Source organism: Salmo trutta, chromosome 16 (genome assembly GCF_901001165.1).
Source record: "Salmo trutta chromosome 16, fSalTru1.1, whole genome shotgun sequence".
NCBI lineage: Eukaryota > Metazoa > Chordata > Actinopteri > Salmoniformes > Salmonidae > Salmo > Salmo trutta.
The window spans coordinates 17,884,366-17,908,468 of NC_042972.1; the positions used below are offsets into that span (position 1 = coordinate 17,884,366).

At 42.5% G+C, this 24,103-nt stretch overlaps 3 protein-coding genes across 5 annotated transcripts in view; 2 read left to right on the forward strand and 1 right to left on the reverse strand.

Moving 5' to 3' along the window:
• LOC115150197 (WD repeat-containing protein 1) overlaps positions 1 to 6,416 on the reverse strand; it is a 29,053-nt gene extending 22,637 nt beyond the window's left edge. Inside the window, exons 1-5 of the mRNA XM_029693208.1 lie at positions 6,279 to 6,416; positions 5,419 to 5,540; positions 5,117 to 5,207; positions 4,560 to 4,707; positions 3,706 to 3,886 (exon numbers count right to left, since the gene is read on the reverse strand). Of these exons, the coding sequence (XP_029549068.1) occupies positions 3,706 to 3,886; positions 4,560 to 4,707; positions 5,117 to 5,207; positions 5,419 to 5,540; positions 6,279 to 6,294 (558 nt within the window). The 5' untranslated portion in view covers positions 6,295 to 6,416. The remainder of the gene's footprint in view (positions 1 to 3,705; positions 3,887 to 4,559; positions 4,708 to 5,116; positions 5,208 to 5,418; positions 5,541 to 6,278) is intronic.
• A 2,906-nt stretch (positions 6,417 to 9,322) lies between these two features.
• Positions 9,323 to 15,611, forward strand: LOC115151177 (isocitrate dehydrogenase [NAD] subunit beta, mitochondrial-like; the record flags this gene model as incomplete). Its single annotated transcript, XM_029695188.1, is given in 11 exon segments — positions 9,323 to 9,343; positions 10,104 to 10,224; positions 10,336 to 10,396; positions 12,115 to 12,247; positions 13,331 to 13,425; positions 13,427 to 13,453; positions 13,546 to 13,648; positions 13,730 to 13,876; positions 14,003 to 14,097; positions 14,174 to 14,234; positions 14,437 to 15,611. Coding segments are annotated over 11 exon segments (954 nt in total), but the record flags the coding sequence as incomplete, so codon positions are not given.
• Positions 15,612 to 16,397: 786 nt separating this feature from the next.
• Positions 16,398 to 24,103, forward strand: part of LOC115150196 (receptor-type tyrosine-protein phosphatase alpha) — a 53,411-nt gene continuing 45,705 nt past the window's right edge. For 2 of the 3 annotated variants that reach the window (XM_029693204.1, XM_029693207.1), the window contains exon 1: positions 16,399 to 17,354. The gene's annotated coding sequence lies outside the window, so the exon portion shown is untranslated. Of the gene's footprint in view, positions 17,355 to 24,103 lie in introns of all 3 variants that reach the window. The other variant, XM_029693205.1, reaches the window with a different exon arrangement.

Consider the following 24,103-nt stretch of genomic DNA (forward strand, 5'->3'; position numbering starts at 1 on the left):
TCTGTTACAGAGGTGTAAATGCTTTTTTTTTTAGGCTGGATCACATTGAATTGTAGTAGGTTTTAATTCTGTAATGTATTGATTGTCGTTTCTCCCCCCCAATATTTTTTGCTAAATTAGCCTAATGGGACTAAAATGTGGATTTGTAAGCACTAAATGTGTATGGACTTGGCCCAAGACCACAAACAGTGACTGGTGGCAGCCTGTAGCGAACCTTAGTCCAGACACATAATTCCAAAACTGCAAAAAAGCTGACTGTTCCAAGGCAGGTAGTGTTTGCTAAGCATAATGCACCAAAAAAAAAAAAAAATCATTCTAAAAGGATACTTATTGAATAAATTGGTCAGTCTGTACCTCCCCTTTTCACACTTTCAAAATGTAGGAATGCACTTGACATGTGAAAGTACATAAAACACTGATACTGTGAAAAAAACTGAGAACCACTCAAAATAGCCAAGAATGTACAGTGTGTTTGGAAAGTATTCAAAGCCCTAGACTTTTTCCGCATTTTGTTACGTTAGACTTATTCTAAAATAGATTTGGGAATCTACACACAATACCCAATAAAAGCAAAAACAGATTTTAATAAAATGTAAGCAAATTTAAAAATGTACATTTACATAAGTATTCAGACCTTTTACTCAGTACTTTGTTGAAGCACCTTTGGCAGCGAGTCTTCTTGGGTATGACACTACAAGCTTGGCACACCTGTATTTGGGGAGTTCCTCCCATTCTTATCTGCAGATCCTCTCAAGCTCTGTCAGGTTGGATGGGGAGCATTGCTGCACAGCTATTTTCAGGTCTCTCAAGAGCTGTTCGATCAAGTTGAAGTCCGGGCTCTGGCTTGGCCACTCAAGGACATTCCGAGACTTGGCCCAAAGCCACTCCTGCATTGTCTTGGCAGTGTGGGTCATTGTCCTGTTGGAAGGTGAACCTCGCCCCAGTCTGAGGTCCTGAGCCGGTTCATCAAGGATCTCCCTGTACTTTGCTCTATTCATCTTTCCCTCAATCCTGACTAGTCTCCCAGTGCCTGAAAAACATCCCCACAGCATGATGCTGCCACCACCATGCTTCACCGTAGGGATGGTGCAAGGTTTCCTCCAGATGTGATGGTTGGCATTCAGGCCAAAGAGATCAATCTTGGTTTCATCAGACCAGAGAATCTTGTTTATCATGGTCGGAGAGAACTTCAGGTGCCTTTTGGCAAACTCCAAGCGGGCTGCAATGTGTCTTTTACTGAAGAGTGGCTTCCGTCTGGCCACTACCATAAAGGCCTGATTGGTGGAGTGCGGCAGAGATGGTTGTCCTTCTGGACGGTTCTCCCATCTCCACAGAGGAACTCTGGAGCCCTGTCAGAGTGATCATCCGGTTCTTGGGCACCTCCCTGACCAAGGCCGTTCTCCCCTGATCTGCTCAGTTTGGCCGGGCGGCCAGCTCTAGGAAGAGTCTTGATGGTTCCAAACTGCTCACATTTAAGAATGATGGAGGTCACTGTGTTCTTGGCGACCTTCAATGCTGCAGACATTTTTTGGTACCCTTCCCCAGATCTGTGCCTTGACACAATCCTGCCTCGGAGCTCTACGACCTCATGGCTTGGTTTTTGCTCTGACATGCACTGTCAACTGTGGAGCTTATAGAGACTTTCCAAATCATGTCCAATCAATTGAATTTACCAGAGGTGGACTCAAATCAAGTTGTAGAAACATCAAGGATGATCAATGGAAACAGGATGCACCTGAGCTCAATTTCAAGTGTCATAGCAAAGGGTCAGTTTTATTTATTTTTTGCAAAAAAAAAAAAAACTGTTTTCATTTTGTCATTGTGTGTAGACTGATGAGGAAGAAATACATATAATCTATTTTAGAATAAGGTTAGAAGATAACATGGAAAAGGTCAAGGGGTCCAAATAAACTGTAAATGCATAGGCCCAAGACCAGAGTGTAGTTCACCTTGACTACAATATTGTCAATATGTTCACTACAGAGTGTTTTTTGCTGTTCTGGAACCCTCTTTAAATTTCAGATGGAGGGGGGAAAAAAGATACAGTAGAATATTAGTCGGATGTACCCGCACCAAAATTCCAGTATTTGTCGTTCATAGTTTGCTCTCCATGTTCTTTTTGGAACAGTGAGCCAATTTGTTTTCAGCACTTTAATTCCATGACTGATCAAAACTCACTTTCTCATGGCTCGCTCGTCACTCAGCAGCAGACATATGGTGAGCAATAACATCAAGTCACAAAACAAATGTGCAGTATCGAAATGCAATACATAACTTGTGAGAATCGTGAGTCGCAATACATATCGGATCAGCACCAAAGTATCGTGGTAATATCCTATCATGAGGTCCCTGGTAATTCCCAGCCCTACTTTAAAGCCTCATCAGAAATACTCTGCTTTTTTTAATAGAGAAATTCTGCAACATGTTAACCAGACTAATGTCATCAGCTGCTCAGCACCATGAGCTAAGTGACTGAGACAATGTCAAAATCTCCTTTCACACTTTAAAAGAAACCAAAGTTGGCTTGACTCCTACACACTGATACATTCCATGGTCAACAAATGTATGGCTTCCCAGTGGTGTAAAGTACTACTTAAGTCATTTTTGGGGGGGTCTGCACTTTACTATTTATATTTTACTTCACTACATTCCTAAAGAAAAAAAAAAAAGGTACTCTTACTCCATACATTTTCCATGACACCCTAAAGTACTCATTAGATTTTCAAAGCTTAGCAAGACATGAAAATGGTCCAATTCAGACTTATCAAGACAACATCCTTGGTCATCCCTACTGCCTCTGATCTGGCGGACTCACTAAACAAAAATGCTTAATTTGTAAAGGTGTTGGGGTGTGCCCCTGGCTATCCGTAAATAAAAATGGTGCCGTATGGTATGCTTTATATAATGAATTTGAAATGGTTTATATACTTTTGATACTTAAGTATATTATAAACCAAATAATTTGACTTACTCAAGTAGTAATTCACTGGGTGACTCACTTTTACTTGAGTAACTTTCTATCAAGGCATCTTTTACTCAAGTATGACAATTGAGTACTTTTCCCACCGTGGCTTCCGTCCGTGCTCACGACAGGGCTAACCGAGTGAAAAGGTCTACAGTACCAAAAGGAAATACTCAAAATAAAAAATAAAAAATTAAAAATCCAGAACCAATTCCCAAATTTCTTCAGAAATGTCAGACACATTGGCCTTTTCTAACTTGGGGAAAAGTCTGTCCTCTGCCCTCTCTCTGTAACTCACAAACCGATAAGTGGTCGAGTGGAGTGTCAATTAGTTAGTAGGCAAATGGAAGACTGTCCTCCCCTCCTCAATAGTCTCCTTTTGGTGAGGAAACAAGTATATCCTACCGGATCCTTTCACCGAAGAGTTTTGAAATCTGCCACCCCCCCTTGAATCAGCTAATTGTTTTCTTGTAGGAGAAAAGCTTGCAAACATTTAAAAACTATATGCTACTTATCTTTTTAACTACAAATAGTCTTGCACAACTAGCTAAATTTGATATCACTTCATACATTTATTTTGGGATTACACCCTGTAAACATAACTTGCCTGATGCACAATTGGAGTAATTTCATTAAAGCACATTTGTCCACTTTCCCTTTCTGCCTCGGCTCGATTACCTTTTTCTAAAAAAGGAGGCCAGAGACACATGAGTTAAGACTCTCATTGAGAAAAGGCCACTCACTGTGCTTGAGAACTTGAACTTGAAAGGGGGTCCCTCAAAGAAGGCCCCACAGTTGTCATCACTGCCGGTGATGAGGCGGTAGGGGCGAGTCTGCTTGATGTCCACGCTGTTGATGATTTTGGAGTGGCCCGAGATCTCGCCCACTGAGGAGCCAGTGTCCCACAGGAACACAGCCCCAAACCTGGAAGGAAGAACACACACATTTACAAAGTTGGACAAGACATGATGCAATGTAAAATGTGCAGCGATTCACTAGATAGAAGCAAATCATTCATAAGTGCATAGATGAAAGAGACAACCTTATCCAAGTTTTAGGGGAGTTATGAAAGTCTTGGTGAAGGGTGTTTTTGAATTCATCTTCTGACATGTCCCAAAATCTCATTTTAAAGGGGTTCAAGCAATGTCTAGTAATTCAATTAATGTCAGATACTGGAATGTTTACAACAGGGTTAGCCACTACAGTTGAGAGCTGGTTAACATGCTGGGGACATGTTCAGAAGACAAAACGGGAGGAAGCAATTGAACAAAAGGAGGCATCACCTGAACGTACCCATTAAGGATGTTAATTTTAGTTTCAAAAGAGATTCTGTCTTATGCCTACTGAACACAACCCTGATTCAGCTGATCATGATTCATGGACATGATATTGCTGATGTGGAACAAAAACCTGCACACCCCATAACACATTAACAGCTGACCTAAAGCTTATGCAATCCTCTATGACGTACAACCATTGTTCACCAAAGTGTAAATGCTGCACTGTTAGCAGGACGTGAGCTCTTATTTGGAAGATAACGGTAGAGGCTCCATGTCCCTGTCCTGCATGTGGTCTGAACTAGGCCCTACAGACTTACTTCTCACGTCCCTCTCCCACACAAGCAATCCTTTTGCTGTCCTCAGTCCAGGCGATGTCCTTGATTTTGCCCCCAAAAGGCTGGTACTCGTACTTCAGAAGGTGCTCCTTCTGGGTAGTGTCCCAGATACGGATCTTACCAGACACATCTGTAGGAAACATATTTGAACATTGTAGATTTGGCATCACTACCATAAAAATGATCTCTGCCCATTTGGCTTATGCAAATGAGATGTTCTCCACAGACACCACATGAATGAGACGACTAGGTATAGGTCTTGTCACTATTCACAATTAAGACAAATCCATTCACAGATGAGATCTGAGTGAATTTGAAAAAGCATTCACGTTTCTTGGCATGTTTTATGATAAGACATGATTTATTAGGATCCCATTAGCCAACAGCTAGTCTTACTGGGGTCCCCCCCCCAAAAAAAAACAACAAAAAACACTACAATTAAAACACATTAACATGTAGTGTCTATGTGCACGCATCTATCAGTAACACATACATGTCAGTACATACACACAACAAGTAGGTCATAACTTTCTAGCTACCTCCAGACGCAATGTAGAAGCCACTGGGAGCGTACTTGGCAACAGTAACTTGATGAGGGTGCTCGGTGTAGATGTCAGCTATGGCAGGGTTCTGTCAGAGATGAAGGCAAAACTTGAACGTTAGTACAGGTTCTCACACACAATATAGACTGGAGTAAAGGTTATATCCTTTAATAAAATCTGACCAGCCCAGTTCACACATTTTACAGTACATGAACACACCCAAATATAGGCCTGTGAGTTTCAGGTTATCAGCTGCCAACATGTGTCAGGTGATATGTTCATTAGATTTAAGGAATTACATCTATGTTCCTGATGATGACACTCTTCCCGTTGGTGTAGAGGAAGTTGTTGCCTTTGGGATCTCCACCAAGGACTTTGGCAACTCCTCGTTCCATCTGCGGGAGGCTGGCAAATACATGCTCTGTGTGAACAAGAAGGAAGTGTGTATTATTATTATTATTATTCATCATCATCATCATGGTTAGTCTAGGCATTGACCTATTTGGTTGGTAAATAACACGCATCAAGATGAGCCTACAGCAGCTGTAAAAACGGAAAAATCAGAACTATACTTCAATCAATTAATACAAACTAAATTACACTGTTTCTTGTATTATGCATGATGCCAGGCCTCTGAAATACATAGCAGACGACCTGTAATAGCCTTCTGTCACAAATACAATAAATAGGCCGTCATGTACCTCTGCTTTTAAATGATTCAATAACTACACGTTAGCAGATAAATGTAAAATATGCATACGACTGTAGTCTTACTAAAATCACGCACACTCACATTCAGTGGCATGTCAACAATGCGTTGCATATTTCGTGCAGAAATCGAGATTGTTTGTAGGAAATATGGCAATTTCCAAACCGAGTAGGTTCCCTTTCAAACTCCATCCAATCAGAGGAAACTCAACTCAATTATGAATACGTGGCTATTTACCTAGTTACAGAAAAACTTTAGCAGCGGTGTGATGTCTCAAGACAAGAAATGTGATTGAAAATGCAGAATGGGCGAGGTTAGTGCTTACACACGTAGTTACAGTAGCTAGCTAGCGGTTTCTCTGTGGTGATGCACTATTTGTACTGAGGGACCGATTAAAGGTCTATATTTAATGTATATTCTTTCAAAATTGAAACTACTAAAACGACTTACTCAATTCATAGGTCATATTCGCTGATTTTGTATTAATTCCTCCGATGAATGAAACGCCAAACCTCCCTTTTCCACCGGCAGTTCTGGACTCTGCTAATCGCACAAACACGGAAGCGAACGCCACTCTCCGTATGCCTAGCTTTGCCCATATATAGTAAACTCGGCTTCGACGCGAGCAGCTGTCGCCCACTAGACTTGCGCTTACTTGCCTGTCGAGGAAATGACGTTACCTTGAATAGTCAAATCATTCAAGAAGATACCCAACAAGGTATATAAAGGACACTTTGCCCCAGAGGTTATGGAATCGATGTGATGACAAATAGGTAAAAAATAACTATTTTAAAACCTAACACACTCATACAGCTATGCAAGCATCAGCACTGGATGTGGGGATGGGATCCCCAGCACAGGCGGCTGGTGGCACCTTAATTGGGTAGGACAGGCTCATTGTAATGACTGGAACGGTGTTAATGAAACGGTATCAAACACATGGTTTCCATGTTTTACATTTGAGTTATTTAGCACAGGGTTTCCCAAACTCGGTCCAGGGCCGCGAGTGCTGTTTCTAAACACTACCTCTTTGATGTGGATGCTACCATGATTACGGATAGTCCTGAATGAATCGTGAAGAATGATGAGTGAGAAAGTTACAGACGCACAAATATCATACCCCCAAAACATGCTAACCTCGCACCATTACAATAACACGGGAGTTTAGCATTTTCTTTGGGGGGTATAATATTTGTGCCTCTAACTCTCTCACTCATTATTCACGAATTCAGGACTATTCATAATCATGGTAGCATCCACATTAATGTAGAAGTGTTTAGAAACATATAATATTCTTATTTACAACAAAAAATTACTCCAAAATCACACACTACATTATTTACCATTAATTTCTATTGGCCACAAAATAATCTGAAACACAACCAAAACAAATAGCAAATGCATTCAACATGTTTGTGGAGTCACGAGCTTGATGTAATCATTGCGTGTTAGGAATATTGGACCAAATACTAAACTTTTGACCTACTTTAAATATGTGAATTTGTCCCAATACTTTTGGTCCCCTAAAATGGGAGGGGGCTATGTACAAAGAGTGCTTTAATTTCTAAACGGTTCACCTGATATGGACGAAAATACCCTCAAATTAAAGCTTTAAACTCATAGTCATTGTATCATTTCAAATCCAAAGTGCTGGAGTGCAGAGCGGTCACGTGTGTGTGCAAGGCAGACGTCCTTCCCTGTAGCTCAGTTGGTAGAACATGGTTTTTGCAACGCCAGGGTTGTGGGTTCGATTCCCACGGGGGGCTAGCACAGAAAAAAAATGTACGAAATGTATGCATTCACTACTGTAAATCGCTCTGGATAAGAGCGTCTGCTAAATTACTAAAATGTAAATGTAAAATGTCCCGAGTTCGAGCCAGGCATGATGAGACGGATTTGGGGGAAGTGGTACTCGCTAAGCAAGCAGCGTGATGTTCTTGGCAATTGTTCTGCAGTTGCGCTCAGATCAGCCGCGAGTTTGGGGGGTGAATGTAGCCGATGGAGATTTTTTTAAACTCATTCCTCAGCCTGAAATGTCGCCCCTTGCACCTTTGAAGAAGGCTTTGTTCGGTGGCGCAATGTGTTGTAATGCTTTAGGAGGGCGGTCACATGTGTTTGCCAGGCAGATGTCGAAAGTTCGAGCCAGGTATGAGCTGGATCGGGGGAAGTGGTTCTCGCTAAGCAAGCAGCGTGACGTTCTTTACACGCAGACCGATAAAAACAGACTACTGCTCCCCAAGGGAGTTAGCTTTCTTGGAGCAGTGCAATAAGTCTGGTTCTGTTGGACCCTAGCGTGCCAGGTTCAAATCACGCCTCCCGTCTCAGAATCTTACACTGGTACTACATCATGCATTATTGCAACCCTCCAGGATTAGTGGCAGGGTTTGTGGGACCATAGAAATCTGTTCTGTAACCACATCCATCTTGGTCTCAAATTTCTGTGAAAAAGGACAAATATTTGCCCCTTCTAAAGTGGTCTCCTTGGCCCTACAAATTTGACTGAACTGTCTACTCTGCTGAAGTTAAAAATATTAGGACGAACTGCAACTCCAATCCACTAGGTGGCGTCTGTATCTCGCTCATATGGTTGCTCAAGTCCAACTATTCTACCAAAGAATAATCAACGTATCCAGCCTGTAAAGACAAAGTTAATTTCCTCCACATTCTCGTTGGTTTGGTCAGCACGATGGCTGCTGCCTTGTAACTTTGACCAAGGTTAGTTGGTAGATAATGTTTACAGCCAGTAAATTGTGGACAAAGTGTTTGGTGTAAAACCCTTCGTTGTTGCTATTGGGGACACCTTTTTTATTAGAAACTGCTTGATATAAATTAATTGAATCACCAATGTGATAGGAGGATGATGATAGCTGGCGTTAGCTAACTTGGCTAGCTAGTAGCTACTGATAGAACAATACAAATCTTTGACACTAACGTTATCTGTGATGGTGTGTTATCAGCTTCAGACCACACAGCGTCAGCTAGCCTAAACCTAATTTTTGCAGCCTGATAAACCAATTGGGCTGTCTTCTGATACGAGAGACCGGCGTAAAGTTAGCTCAAAATGATTATTATAGCCTGTCGCTTCATAGTGTAAAACGTTCTGAATTATTTCCCCCTTATCCTATAATCATGGTACATGACACTTATTCAGAATGTTCTTCATGCCTGAACACGTCCAGTTTTCTAGTGTAATTGGTGGGGGGACCATGCCTCTGGTCTAAGCAACCCCCATTGTCTTGAAGTTGTATTGACACGGTGTTGCTAATGGTGATGCCATCAGATAAGACTCAGATAATGCATACTTTCTATGGTAGGCCAAATTAACTATTGTGTCCTGTTCTAGGGCCTGACTGGCACTGGCCCGCGGTGGCAGCAGCTGGCTGCCCAGCCCCTCAGTATGACCACCTGTCTGGGTGGGCCTGAGGCGCCGCCTGCCTGCGCCACCTTCAAGGTCACCATGGTGCCCGGGGATGGAGTGGGACCTGAGCTGATGACTGCTGTCAAGGAGGTTTAAGGTATGTGCATTATGGTGGCTCCCCTTTCTCAAGTCTGACCAGGAGAGATGATGTGTCTAAGGGTGTTTTCAAATATGAAATTTGGTTTCCTGCAGCATTAGTGAGAATGTACTATACTGCTCAAAAAAATAAAGGGAACACTAAAATAACACATCCTAGATCTGAATGAATGAAATAATCTTATTAAATACTTTTTTCTTTACATAGTTGAATGTGCTGACAACAAAGTCACACAAAAATAATCAATGGAAATCCAATTTATCAACCCATGGAGGTCTGGATTTGGAGTCACAATCAAAATTAAAGTGGAAAACCACACCACAGGCTGATCCAACTTTGATGTAATGTTCTTAAAACAAGTCAAAATGAGGTTCAGTAGTGTGTGTGGCCTCCACGTGCCTGTATGACCTCCCTACAACGCCTGGGCATGCTCCTGATGAGGTGGCGGATGGTCTCCTGAGGGATCTCCTCCCAGACCTGGACTAAAGCATCCGCCAACTCCTGGACAGTCTGTGGTGCAACGTGGTGTTGGTGGATGGAGCGAGATATTGCCTGCACCATGCTTCAAGCGTGCTCTGAGCTCAATCCAATATTTTCTGTGTTCATTGATAACTGAATATGCAAGACTAATTTATAAGTTATTGTAGCCCATTCGCTCACTCCTTTATTCATTCATCTTTAATATGTCCATCCTGTTTTTCATCCATTTGTCTTATCTCCTTGTTTCTAGCCTTAAACCTGCCTTTCCATTCCCATCCAGGCGGCTGACGTCCCAGTGGAGTTTGAGGAGTTTCACCTGAGTGAGGTGCAGCACATGGACAGCAACGAGAAGCTGGAGCAGGTGTTAGCCTCCATGAAGACCAACAGGGTGGCCATGAAAGGTAACTGACTCGTCTCCTCTCATTTCCTATGCAGGAGATTTGCTTCCACTTGAATGCTTTTATCAGATCAGTGTGTTCTGACTGGGTTTTATTTTCTCTGTCTGTGTGTAGGAAAGATAAACACCCCCATGGAGTTTAAAGGGGAGCTGGCTGGCTTTGAGATGAAAATCAGGTAAGGCCATATTAGATCTAACGCCACCACAACTCTTACTGGAGCAAGCCAACACAATCAATGAATATTGTAAGGTTATGGGAACTAGTGCATGGGGTACTCAACTACTATTTGAGAAAGTCCAGTCACACAAATGTCCTAGGTGGCAAGGTCCAGATGGATATTGTCTTTATTGACAGGGCAACAAACCCCCCTTTCGCTACCCCAAACTGTTCACACCCCCTTTTGTTGGAATGAAAAATATGCAGTTTAAAGTGAATTTCCTGCAATTCTACACATTTTGACATGTCTTGTGTGTGTTATATGATACCTGAGTCCACAAAATCAATGTGGGCCCCCATGGGCACACAATCTGGTCATGATAACTACAAGATTTAGATAGGTAACATGGGATTAGTTTATCAACTGGGAATTTCTGACAGGATATAGCTCTCTAAGGTCTGTCAGATCAAATCAAAGTTTATTTGTCAGGTGCACCAACTACAACAGGTGCACGTGGCAGTGAAATGCTTACTTACAGGCTCTAATCAATAGTGCAAAAAAGGTGTTAGGTAAGTAAAGAAATAAAAACAACAGTAAAAAGACAGTGAAAAACAGTAGCGAGGCTATAAAAGTAGCGAGGCTACATACAGACACCAGTTAGTCAGGCTGATTGAGGTAGTATGTACAAGTAGATATGGTTAAAGTGACTGCATATATGATGAACAGAGAGTAGCAGTAGGGTAAAAGAGGGGGTGGTGGGACACAATGCAGATAGCCTGGTTAGCCAATGTGCGGGAGCACTGGTTGGTCGGGCCAATTGAGGTAGTATGTACATGAATGTATAGTTAAAGTGACTATGCATATATGATAAACACAGAGTAGTAGCAGCAGCGTAAAAAGAGGGGTTGGGGGGGCACACGATGCAAATAGTCCGGGTAACCATTTGGTTACCAGTTCAGGAGTCTTATGGCTTGGGGGTAAAAACTGTTGAGAAGCCTTTTTGTCCTAGACTTGGCACTCCGGTACCGCTTGCCATGCAGTAGTAGAGAGAATAGTCTATGGCTGGGGTCTTTGACAATTTTTAGGGCCTTCCTCTGACACCACCTGGTGTAGAGGTCCTGGATGGCAGGCAGCTTAGCCCCAGTGATGCCTTGCAGTCGGAGGCCGATTAATTACCAGGCAGTGATGCAACCAGTCAGGATGCTCTGGATGTTGCAGCTGTAGAACCTTTTGAGGATCTCAGGACCCATGCCATATCTTTTTAGTTTCCTGAGGGGGAATAGGCTTTGTCGTGCCCTCTTCACGACTGTCTTGGTGTGTTTGGACCATTCTAGTTTGTTGGTGAATTGGACACCAAGGAACTTGAAGCTCTCAAGCCCCCAACCTACAGCCCCGTCAATGAGAATGGGGGCGTGCTCGGTCCTCCTTTTCCTGTAGTCCACAATCATCTCCTTAGTCTTGGTTACGTTGAGGGACAGGTTGTTATTCTGGCACCACCCGGCCAGGTCTCCGTTAATGACATAAGAGAAACTGCCCATGCACTAACAAATTTTGAAATTGTATCTTGTGCATTCTATTACAACTTTCAACCATATTCATTTGAAGCCTGACTTGAATTTTTGTTGGGGTATTGACCCCGTTCTGGTTCCGGGCCACGGTTCACATGTTGTATGGCTGTCCTAGTGTGTGCGTGTGGCTGGCTGGTTGGCTGATCTCATTAATGAAGCTCTCCTCAGGCGTAGACTGGACCTGTTTGCCAATGTGGTTCACGTGAACAGCCTGCCTGGCTATAGCACCCGCCACAACTACCTGGACCTGGTCATTATCCGAGAGCAGACCGAGGGAGAGTACAGCTCTCTGGAACACGAGGTACATCACATATTGCCATGCAACCAAACAATGGGTGTGTTTTTATTTTAGCTCACCTAGGGTGCCAGTTAGGTGGATTTTTTTTTTTTTTCAATTTTAGGACATTTCATTGGTAGTGCTGAGCGATTAACTGAAATCTGTTATTTTTTGTTTTTTAAACAACTAATGGACTGAATTATTTAACCCCCCCCCAAAAAAAAAAAAAAAAATTGTGAGCTCAATGTTCACATTGTACAGTTTCTCTAGAGATGATAAATCAGATCAAGCGCAAAACAGAGTTGTAGTTTCCAACAGGCCAATATTTGACATAGTTTAGTACAGAAAACGTGGTCATTAACTACAATGACCATAATCCATTGCGCTCCTACTTGTCCGGTCTGTTTCTTTTACGCCTGCTATGTTAGGTTAGTGTGGGACAGACGCAGAGAGGAGAAAGAATGCACGATTGAGAGGGATAGAGAGCATTTGCTTAGAGGCATCTACCTGAAAATACATGATCTAAGTGATTTGATAGTTGGTATTCAGCAGTCATAAAAGTATGCCTTATTTACTTTGAAGAACTACTAAAATAGTGTTTTGTCAGACAGCATAGGCATCAGCTCTATAGAGGGGAGATGACAACATGGAATAAAACATGTAATAGACACAACTGATATTTTAATAAAGTAATGTGAATAAATGGTTAAGTGATAAGCAGTAATGGGCAGTCACTACTGTCATTGGACTTTTATTAATTCTTTTATTCTGTGTTACAGCATTCAACCCACATAATGCATAGTGATATTTTAAAAAATTAAAAATTTAACCGAAACCAAACCGACGTCAAAAAGCACTAATTGGTCAGCACTTTGAGGGAAATCTCCACTCGCCCTGGGGGGTCTGGCTAGCTAAAGTCGACTGACCCGGTCCTGATGGTGATTAGTTTGTTGTATAACTAATACACATTGAAATCATGCATGAGGCATTGTACACGGGAAAGAACACGACCACGTATGACCACATATGCAAGCGCTCTAACACCATGGCCAAACCACAGTCTGATGGAAGTTTGTCCTGATCTGAACTCTGTGCTTTCTTTCTCTTAGTGTTCCTGGAGTGATTGAATGTCTGAAGATTATCACCAGGGAGAAGTCTCGGCGCATCGCCAAGTTTGCCTTCGACTACGCCACCAAGAAGGGTCACGGCAGTCCACAAGGCCAACAACATGTGAGTCTTCGTGCCAGAAACAACCTTCTTTTAAAAGCTTCTACACATCTATCCAACTACAGCCAAGGATTTTGTCTCCTGCCTTTCTACAGGAAGCTTGCAGATGGCCTGTTCCTACAGTGCTGTGCCGAGGTGGCAGAGCTGTATCCCAAGATCAAATACGACAACATTATTATAGACAACTGTTGCATGCAGGTACGCCCCACCTCTCTCACTCACTCACTCACTCACTCACTCACGCACTCACTCACGCACTGCTTCTCACTCTCTCTCTAGCTGGTCCAGAACCCATACCAGTTTGACGTGCTGGTGATGCCCAACCTCTATGGCAACATCATTGACAACCTGGCAGCTGGGCTGGTCGGCGGGACAGGAGTGGTCCCAGGAGAGAACTATAGTGCCGAGTACGCCGTGTTTGAGACTGTGAGTGTCCAGGAGTCTGCCTGAGATCCAACTTAACCAGTCCGCTGCAATCATACACTAGTTACATTACAGACCCAAGCATAGATAAAATGGCCTGAGAAATGTAATGGCCTGTCTTCGTCTCAGGGAGCGCGACACCCCTTTGCCCAGGCTGTGGGCAGGAACATCGCCAACCCCATGGCCATGCTGCTCAGCGCTGCCAACATGCTCCATCACCTCAAGTGAGTGGGCACTGCTTACAATGGGATTTGTGCGCCTGTGTGTGTGCACTAACCTCAACTGACTGTTGTGTTACAGCTTGGAATACCACTCCAACATGGTGTTAGACGCTGTCCGGAGGGTCATCAAACAGGGCAAGGTAAGTGTGTGTGACTATATTGTATCAACACTATTAAATCCTGTTGGTTTGTGTGCATGTATTAATTCTACAGTTGGATGGGACAGACTGGTGCAGGGATAGGACACGGTTGGGTTTTTGCAATATGTATATGAATTTTGTGCGTCAAATCTAAAAATACTATTCATGGATTGCACCCTGTGTGTGTGCGCATGTGTCCCAGGTGCAGACACGAGACCTGGGCGGTTACAGCACGACCGGGGACTTTGTGCAAGCCATTGTGGGGAACCTCCGCCACCGGCCCGCATACTAAAGAAGTCCTGGTCCCATGAACAGCCCTTTACCCTGAACTGGACGGCCAACCAAATATGATTTGGATATATTGAACCCCATATCACCATATATCCCCTAATAACTTTGCCACAACTGTTTTGCTCCCTGTACCACTAAACTAATTCTCCTTACATCACTCCTGGCAGCTCTTGTTCCTCTTCACCGCTTCTCACATTCCTCATAACACGCTCTGCACATCCTCTGAGGGTTTCTGTTTCTCGATTTGGCCAAAGCAATTCATTTTCTGCATTAATCTTTTAAATTAATTGTTTGACCAAATTGTCCATTTAGGCTGCTGTGACCTTCTCTATTTTCTCCCAGTCTTTTCCTTGAACATTTTCTCCAACTCCATGTCAACCGGTTCTTTTGTACTGCCTCTGCTGTTGGATGCACTCTTCTATCAGCTCTACTACCTCTATAGTTTTCTCTGTATCTGTTGGCTACCACCTTCTCTCTTTCCCTTTACTCTCCTACTCTGCTTTCTCTCTACACTGTTTCCTTGTTTGTGCTGTGGACATGCATAGGATTTTATATTAAATTGATCACCACTAATCTAGCCTTGCAGTCCACACTGTTTGTGCTGCAGGTTGTTCAGCAGTATTGATCAAGCTGGTTTTGTGCCACGAGGACAATTTACCAACACCAAATCGAGTGAAATCTTATCACTGCATAAGTGGACTTCGGGTCTTCCATTTCACAGCAATGAGTTGTGGCAGGCATTATAAAGTGCCTTGTTCATAACTGTACGTGCAGTGTCCATGGACAAAGGATACCTGGCCTTTTGCAATAACAGCCTTAGTCACGTCAGGAAAACCTGCTGTAGTTACTATATAAAAAAAAAAAACTGGACTGTTTCTCACAAACACACACCGCCACTGTCGTAAAATCAGCAGGATGCGGAGGTCATTCCTGTGAAGGGAGAACATTTTCAGTGTTTACAATCAATGTTTTCACATTGTTGCGTTAGCAGGGATGCTAACAAGCTGAACTGTGAAATTGGCTAGCTTCACTGAACCGTATTCACTCATACTCAATTCAAAAACTAAAATGTCTTAATATTCTGTCTACTGTGTATGCTGTAAAATTCAGTGTATCATAGAGGTCACTATCTTGGGAGCCCTTTGCTGGAGTTGTGACCTTGGGGATCCATTGTGTTTGTCTATTCAGACAAAGCTAAGCTTTTTCATCATTACATTTCACAACTAACAAGCCATTGTAACCTGAGCCTATGACCAGCTTTGCCTGAGTTCACAAGGGAAACCATTTGATCATGTCAGACCAGTGATTTTTATGTTTTTGTACTGTATGTGCTATATGTCTGTTCCATTATGTAATGGTTATGATATCAGAGTGGTGGCATTGCTACTGGCGACTTAGACAGGCATGTCAGCCAGTCCATTGACACTACATGACCAAAAGTATATGTGGACACCTGCTTGTCGAACATCTCATTCCAAAAATCAGGGGCATTAATATGGAGTTGGTCCCCCTTTGCTGTTATAACAGCCTCTACTCTGGATGTTGGAACATTTCTGCAGGGACTTGCTTCCATTCAGCCACAAGCATGCTGAAACAGGAAAGGGATTTCCCCAAACTGTTGCCACAAAGTTGGAATTACAGAATCGTCTAAAATGTCGTTGTATGCTGTAGCGTTTAGATTTCCCTTCACTGGAACTAAGGGGTCTAGTCCAAACCATTAAAAACAGCTCCAGACCATTATTCCTCCTCCACCAAACATTATAGTTGGCACCATGCATTGGGGCAGGTAACATTCGCCGAACCCCGATTTGTCTGTCGGACTGCCAGATGTTGAAGCATGATTTATCACTCCAGAAAACGCAATTCCGCTACTCCAGATTCCAATGGCGGCGAGCTTTACACCACTCCAACCAACGCTTGGCATTGCCTGTGTGAATGGACCGTGTGTGTGTAACACTACTTTTATTTGTGGCGTGTGTGCACATGAGACCTGGGAGGCTGTGCTACAAGCGACGAGTTCACCAGAGCTGTCATTGCCAACCTAGCCGTCTGAGCTATCCTCATACTGGCAACTCGTAAAAACACATACTTTATTTCCCTTCTGTCAAACTAAACTCTGTATTGACACCCACGCTAGATCAGGTGTGCTACTGCTGGGCTCAGTGGGCTGGAACAAAAGCCTGCAACCTTTAACCCAGGACCAGGGTTGGTGACCACCACTGCCCAATGTTGACAGAGGGCCAACTAAATGGGATCGTGTGCCCCGGAAGCCTATGGGAAATTAATAAACCCGTCCAATATTCGACTTTGTGTATGTGACAGAACTGACCAGATGGTTGACTCGTGCTCTTCTGGATCGGGACGCTGTTTACTCCGTCTCGTGATGATCCGCCAGATGTCGCAGTGGGACCGTGGAGGGAGGAGGAGGGGCCTGGCCTGGGAATTCTCTGCTTCCCATTCCTCCTATTGCAGACGCAACATGGCGGACTAGAAGAGGCGGCGACTTCCCTGGATGTAAGGAATAAACTGTGATTCACGTCCCCCTATGCTTCGAGGAAGACGGAGGGATACAAATGTGTTATAGAGACCTTCGGTAACATTGAGGAATGTTTGGGACCGTTCTAGTCACTCGTTAGGATAAACAGACTTGCGATCTTTTGCCTCCAAATTGCCTGTCCCAGATCGTTCCTATCACTGACCCCCCCCCCCCCCCCCGCTCTTGGTTACTGGAGTGTGGAGACGGGCCGGGGTTGAGAACGTGTGAAAAGGAAGAAAGGAATTTCACTACTGTAGATATTCAGGATTGTATTACACCAAACGGGAGTCGTGGTGAGTTTTGTTTTTATTCTGCTGTAAATTGTCACTAGTTACGGTGAAGCGTGTTTCATTAAGTTGGTATAATGTCTGGCTACTTGTCACACAAATAAGCACTTTTGGATTGTCCCATATCATTATCACAGTTTAGTATTCCACGGCTAACATCGTTTCGGTGATGAGAGAGATAAGGCAGAGAGGGAAGAGGTTGTTTTTGTATAACGTTCCATGGGTATCATGGGAGCGCTCCCAATTATATGTTTGTAGCGACACGAACATTTACAGAATGAGCTTGGAGGCAGGGAGGAAACATTTTGCGAAGGGGGAGAATAGTGCCACAACATACATTTTAGATTTCCAGAGTGTGAGCGTGTTCTGTGAACGCATACATTGTAACAATGCGATATGGAAACAATCGGAGGGCCAGTGCGTTCTAACTGAAAAGTACATATTGATCAACGCTTTGTTGCTAAATGTTTCGAGATGGTGGGGGAGTAACCCGGGGTTGGGGTGGGGGGATTGGGAGCTTAGTGGGAACACAGCCCAGGAATTAGGTCGCTTTAGACAGACAGGCCCTTCAAATCACAGCACACATTTACATTTTTGTCTAACAAGTATACTGCTTTACTCTGCCTCGCTCTCCATTTCCTCTTCTGATACTAATTATTCAGGCTTGACTGGACCTTGAGGTTACTTAGTCTAGCCTAAATGTAGTTACGCAATATGAATCTTAACTATTTGTGCACTGGTGTTACAACTGGTTACCCCCTTAACCCTGGTAATAACTATAATGTAATGTATAAACATGGCTTGTGTCCCAGGCAGGCTGGTTTCAAAACGTTTGTTTCAGTGCAAGCCCTCAGTGTTTACATACCACATACTGTATAGTTGGTGTGCTGTGACAAAACTCCCTCAATGATTCTAATCAATAAAAGTTAATTAGCATGAAAAATACATTTGGCAACGCAGGAGTCATCAAGGAATATGTTCCACATTTTGTCTGCTGACCTTTTGAAACCATTGATTTCATGAAGGTGGAGGCTACTGTCATTTAATGTCGTTTTTGATTAGCCATGACTGCAAAAAAGGCTTGAGGCCCTAGTGCAACTTGAGTGTATATTTAATTATATTGTAGTGCTTTTTGAGCTCGGTTTTGGTTCCACATGTTTTATTACATTAAGTGCACTATGCATTATGTGGGTTGAATGGTGTAACAACACAGAATAAAACAATTAATTAAAGTCCCATGAGTTTCAAGTTTTAATGTCATGTGCACAAGTACAGTGAATGCATTTCTTGCAAGCTTTAAACCCAAGGATGCAGTAATCAATGTAATACTAAAAATAACAAAAGATAGAACAAAAACACAAGAAATAAGAACACGAGAAAGTAAGCTATATACAGGGTCAGTTCCAATACCATATTTACAATGTGCAGGGATACTGGAGTGATAGAGGTAGATATGTATTGGGGTAAGGTGACTAGGCATCATGATGTACGATAAACAGAGTAGCAGCAGCGTAAATGATTGTATGTGAGTGTATGTGTGTAGAGTCAGTATAATTATTTGTTTGTGTTGGAGTGTGCGTGAGTGTGTAGAGTCCTGTGCGTGTGCATAGAGACCGTGCAAGGTCCTGGATGACAAGGAGCTCGGCCCCAGTGATGTACTGGGCTGTCCGCACCACCCTCTGTAGCGCCATGTGACGGTAGTGACTGCCCATTATGCTTATCACTTATTAACCATCATTTATTCACTTTAATAAAATACACTGAGTGTACCAAACATTAAGGACACATGTTCTTCCATGACATAGACTGACCAAGTGAAAGCGATGATCTCTTATTGATGTCACTTGTTAAATCCACTTCAATCAGTGTAGATGAAGGGGAGGAGACGTGTTAAAGAAGGATTTTTAAGCCTTGAGACAATTGAGACATGGCTTGTGTATGTGCTGTTCAGAGGAGGAATGGGAAAGACAAAAAATGCATGTGCCTTTAAACGTGTTATGGTAGTAAGTCACACCGGTTTGTGTCAAGAACTGCAATGCAGCTGGGTTTTTTATGCTCAACAGGTTCCCATGTGTATCAAGAATGGTCCACCACCCAAAGGACATCCAGCCAACTTGACACAACTGTGGGAAGCATTGGAGTCAACATGGACCAGCATCCTTGTGGAATGCTTTTGACACCTTTTAGAGTCCTTGCCCCGACTAATTGAGGCTGTTCTGAGGGCAACTAAACATTAGGAAGGTTTTCTTAATGTTTTGTTGTGTATATTACTTTTGTTTTATTTCATAACTTTGTTTAATTCCAAGTCATCATCTCATCTCTATAGAGCTGCTGCCTATGCTGTCTGACAAAGCACTATTTTAGTAGTAATTCAAAGTAAATAAGGCATACTTTTATGACTGCTGAATACCAACTATCAGTCACTTAGATCATGTATTTTCAAGTAGAAACACATTCTATGTATAGGCCTATGTCCGACACATAAAATATGGCCTGCTGCACATAGCCTAACCTGGACCTTTATTATCAAAGCTACATGTATGCTCACTGTCAGTCTGAGCCGGGAACATGGATAACATTCTCAAAAGCTTGCACAAGGGAAGAAACTAGTATTTGGGTCAAGAAGGAAGTAGGCCTATGGCAGTGCTTGGCGTGCCTTCATAAGTGAACTGAGCTGTGTGCAGTTGTGTCCACCTGGAGCGTGACTCGTCATGTCTCTGGACTGCTTCAGGTTGCATTCCACTGCTCAGAGGTTTCATCCATCAACCAATGGTTGCATGCCACATCGTCGACTGACAGTTTGCTATAACATGACGTGGTTAGCTGATACTTCAAATATCTATCCAGACATTGTAAGATCTGGCATGCATTAGCAACACCTGGGCAGAAGAACACACCCTCAAAAACTTTTTTTATTTAGAACAAGGCCAGTATTAGAAAAAATTATCTGCACATTTATCGATATGCCAAATCAAACTTTTTGTCACATGCGCCAAATGCAAAGTGTAGACTTTACCGTGAAATGCTTACTTACAAGCCCTTAACCAACAGTGCAGTTCAAGAAGAGTTAAGAAAATATTTACAAAATAAACTAAAGTAAAAAATTCTAAAGTAACAAAATAACGAGGCTATATACAGGGGGTGTGAAACAATGCCTAATTTATCATAACCATTACAGATAACAAATCCAAATAGCTAAATTGCCCCATGTATATTCTGGCAAGAAAAAAAAGTGGCATTTTAAGATTTAATTTATTGAAATCGTAATATCAACTGGTTATATTATATTGTGGAACGTCAGCAGTGGCACTTGTAGAAGAAGCCTATGGCTCAGGGCTCTGCGCTAACCTTTTTTACAAGGAGCATGTGTGTGCCTAAGATTTTTTTTTTAAATGAGGAGTTCAACGAAAAATGTATGAGGTATTAGTCAGAATCCATAATTTTTCTAGGTGCACACCCCCCAAAAAATCCGGGTCGCACAGCTAAATATTTAGGCACATATTCAAGTAAAATTGTCGCACTGTAAAGCCCTACTATGGCTGTGCAATGGCATAGCCTTGTTTTGTTAATTTAGCAGACAAGATGCTCTTATTTCCTGAGCCCTTAGCACAGTCAAGACACACCTATTTTATAGTAAAACTGGGGTCAATTTAGTGAGTTGAATTGCAATTTTTTTCAGGGTTATAAACCTAAATCTGTCATGTTTTCGATATACAGATGTTTGATTTAGTTCATTCTGCCTGTTCTTTGGAATTTTATAAATGGGTTAACAATTCCACATTGAACACTGCATTATATCCACGACACCCATTTGGTGATTAGGACTAGGCTTAATGATTCTGAGGAAAATACGCTCTTTGTCTTTATCAAAGTAATGTTTTTGTATATTTTCAGTGTAAACCTGTCTGTTTAGGGGGTCATAACCTATGCTAACCAATTCTAAATGGCAGTTTGCAAAGTAGGGTCGTCACTAGTTTCCACAAAGTCATAAACCCTGCCTATTTCTACAATTTATCATCTTAAAATCAGATTTTAAACCTAACACACACTAACCACACTGCCAATTTTGACTTTGTGCTTGTGGTAACTAGTTACAACCGTAAAGTAGCATAAGCGGAAAATAAACGGACACAATTATTCCAAAACTGCAGCTCTTTGTTGGAATACATATTTCCCTACTTCAATCAACCAGTCCATTTTGAATTAGTGATAAAGCTGTCGTCATGTGGCAAAGAGTGTCACTTGTGTATCCGATCAGTTACAGTGCCTTCAGAAAGTATTCATACCCCTTGACTTATTCCACATTTTGTTGTTACAGCATGAATTCAGAATTGATTAAAAATATATATTTCTCACCCATCTCCACACTATACCCCATAATGACAAAGTGAAAACACGTTTTTAGAAATGTTTGCACATGTATTGAAAATGAAATACAGAACTATCTCATTTACATAAGTATTCACACCCCTGGGTCAATAAGGGTAAGTAACAACACATCCGTCACGCTGATCCTCAACATGGGGGCTCCACAGGGGTGTGTGCTCAGTTCCCTCCTGTACTCCCTGTTCACTCATGACTGTATGGCCAGGCACGAATCCAACACCATCATTAAGTTTGCCGATGACACAGCAGTGGTAGGCCTGATCACCGACAACGATGAGACAGTCTATAGGGAGGAGGTCAGAGTTGTGCAGTGCCAGGACAACAACCTCTCCCTCAACGTGATCAAGACAAAGGAGATGATTGTGGACTACAGGAAAAAGCGGACCGAGCACACCCCCATTCTCATCGACGGGGCTGTAGTGGAGGAGATTGAGAGCTTAAAGTTCCTTGGTGTCCACATCACCAACAAACTATCATGGTGCAGAGGCCACGACAAAGCCTATTCCCCCTCAGGAGACTGAAAAGATTTGGCATGGGTCCTCAGATCCTCTGAAAGTTCTACAGCTGCACCATCCGAGCATCCTAAATGCTTGCATCACTGCCTAGTATGGCAACTGCTGGGCCTCCGACCGCAAGGCACTACAGAGGGTAGTGCGTACCGCCCAGTACATCACTGGGGCCAAGCTTCCTGCCATCCAGGAACTCTATACCAGGCGGTGTCAGAGGAAGGTCCTACAAATTGTCAGACTCCAGCCACCCAAGTCGTCATAGACTGTTCTCTCTGCTACCACACAGCAAGCAGTACTAGAGTGCCAAGTCTAGGTCCAAAAGACTTCTTAACCTCCCTGGGCAAGGTGGGACGTTTGCGTCCCACCTAGTCAACAGCGTGGCACGAAATACAAATACCTAAAAAATGCTGTAACTTCAATTACTCAAACATATGACTATTTTACACCATTTTAAAGACAAGACTCTCGTTAATCTAACCATATTGTCCGATTTCAAAAAGGCTTTACAGCGAAAGCAAAACATTAGATTATGTCAGGAGAGTACCCTGCCAAAAATAATCACACAGCCATTTTCAAAGCAAGCATATATGTCACAAAAACCAAAACCACAGCTAAATGCAGCACTAACCTTTGTTTTTCATCAGATGACACTCCTAGGACATTATGTTATACAATACATGTATGTTTTGTTCAATCAAGTTCATATTTATATCAAAAACCAGCTTTTTACATTAGCATGTGATGTTCAGAACTAGCATACCCACCGCAAACTTCCGGTGAATTTACTAAATTACTCACGATTAACGTTCACAAAATACATACAAATTATTTTAAGAATTATAGATACAGAACTCCTTTATGCAATCGCGGTGTCAGATTTTAAAATAGCTTTTCGGCGAAAGCACATTTTGCAATATTCTGAGTACATAGCCTGGCCATCACGGCTAGCTAATTTGACACCCACCAAGTTTGGCCCTCACCAAACTCAGATGAACTATTAACTAACCTTAACCCTATAAGAAAAATTGGATTACCTTTGCTGTTCTTCGTCAGAATGCACTCCCAGGACTTCTACTTCAACAACAAATGTTGTTTTGCTTCCAAATAATCCATAGTTATATTCAAATACCTCCGTTTTGTTCGTACGTTCAGGTCACTATCTGAAGGGTGACGCGTGAGCGCATTTCGTGACAAATTTCAAAATATTCCGTTACCGTACTTTGAAGCATGTCAAACGCTGTTTAAAATCAATTTTTATGCTATTTTTCTCGTAAAATAGCGATAATATTCCAACCGGGCAACGTTGTATTCATTCAAAGGCTGAAAGAAAACAATTGAGAAGTCACATGAACGCTCATCTCCAGTGTCACTGTTCTCAGCCTGACCACTCACAAAATCTCCTGCTGTTTTTCGCCCAGAGACGGGAGAGACGTCATTCCACTTTCTGGCACCTTCTGAGAGCCAATGGAAGCCTTAGAAAATGTCACGTTACAGCAGAGATGCTGTATTTTTGATAGAGATGCCAAAGAAGGAGAACAAATTGTCAGACAGGGCACTTCCTGTATGGAATCTTCTCAGGTTTTGGCCTGCCATATGAGTTCTGTTATACTCACAGACACCATTCAAACAGTTTTAGAAACTTTAGAGTGTTTTCTACCCAAATCTACTAATTATATGCATATTCTCGTTTCTGGGCAAGAGTAGTAACCAGTTTAAATCGGGGACGTTTTTTATCCGGCCGTGCAAATACTGCCCCCTATCCCCAACAGGTTAACAGCTTCTACACCCAAGCCATAAGACTGCAGAACAGCTAATCAAATGGCTACCCAGGCTTTGCATTGCCCCACCCCTTTTTTTATG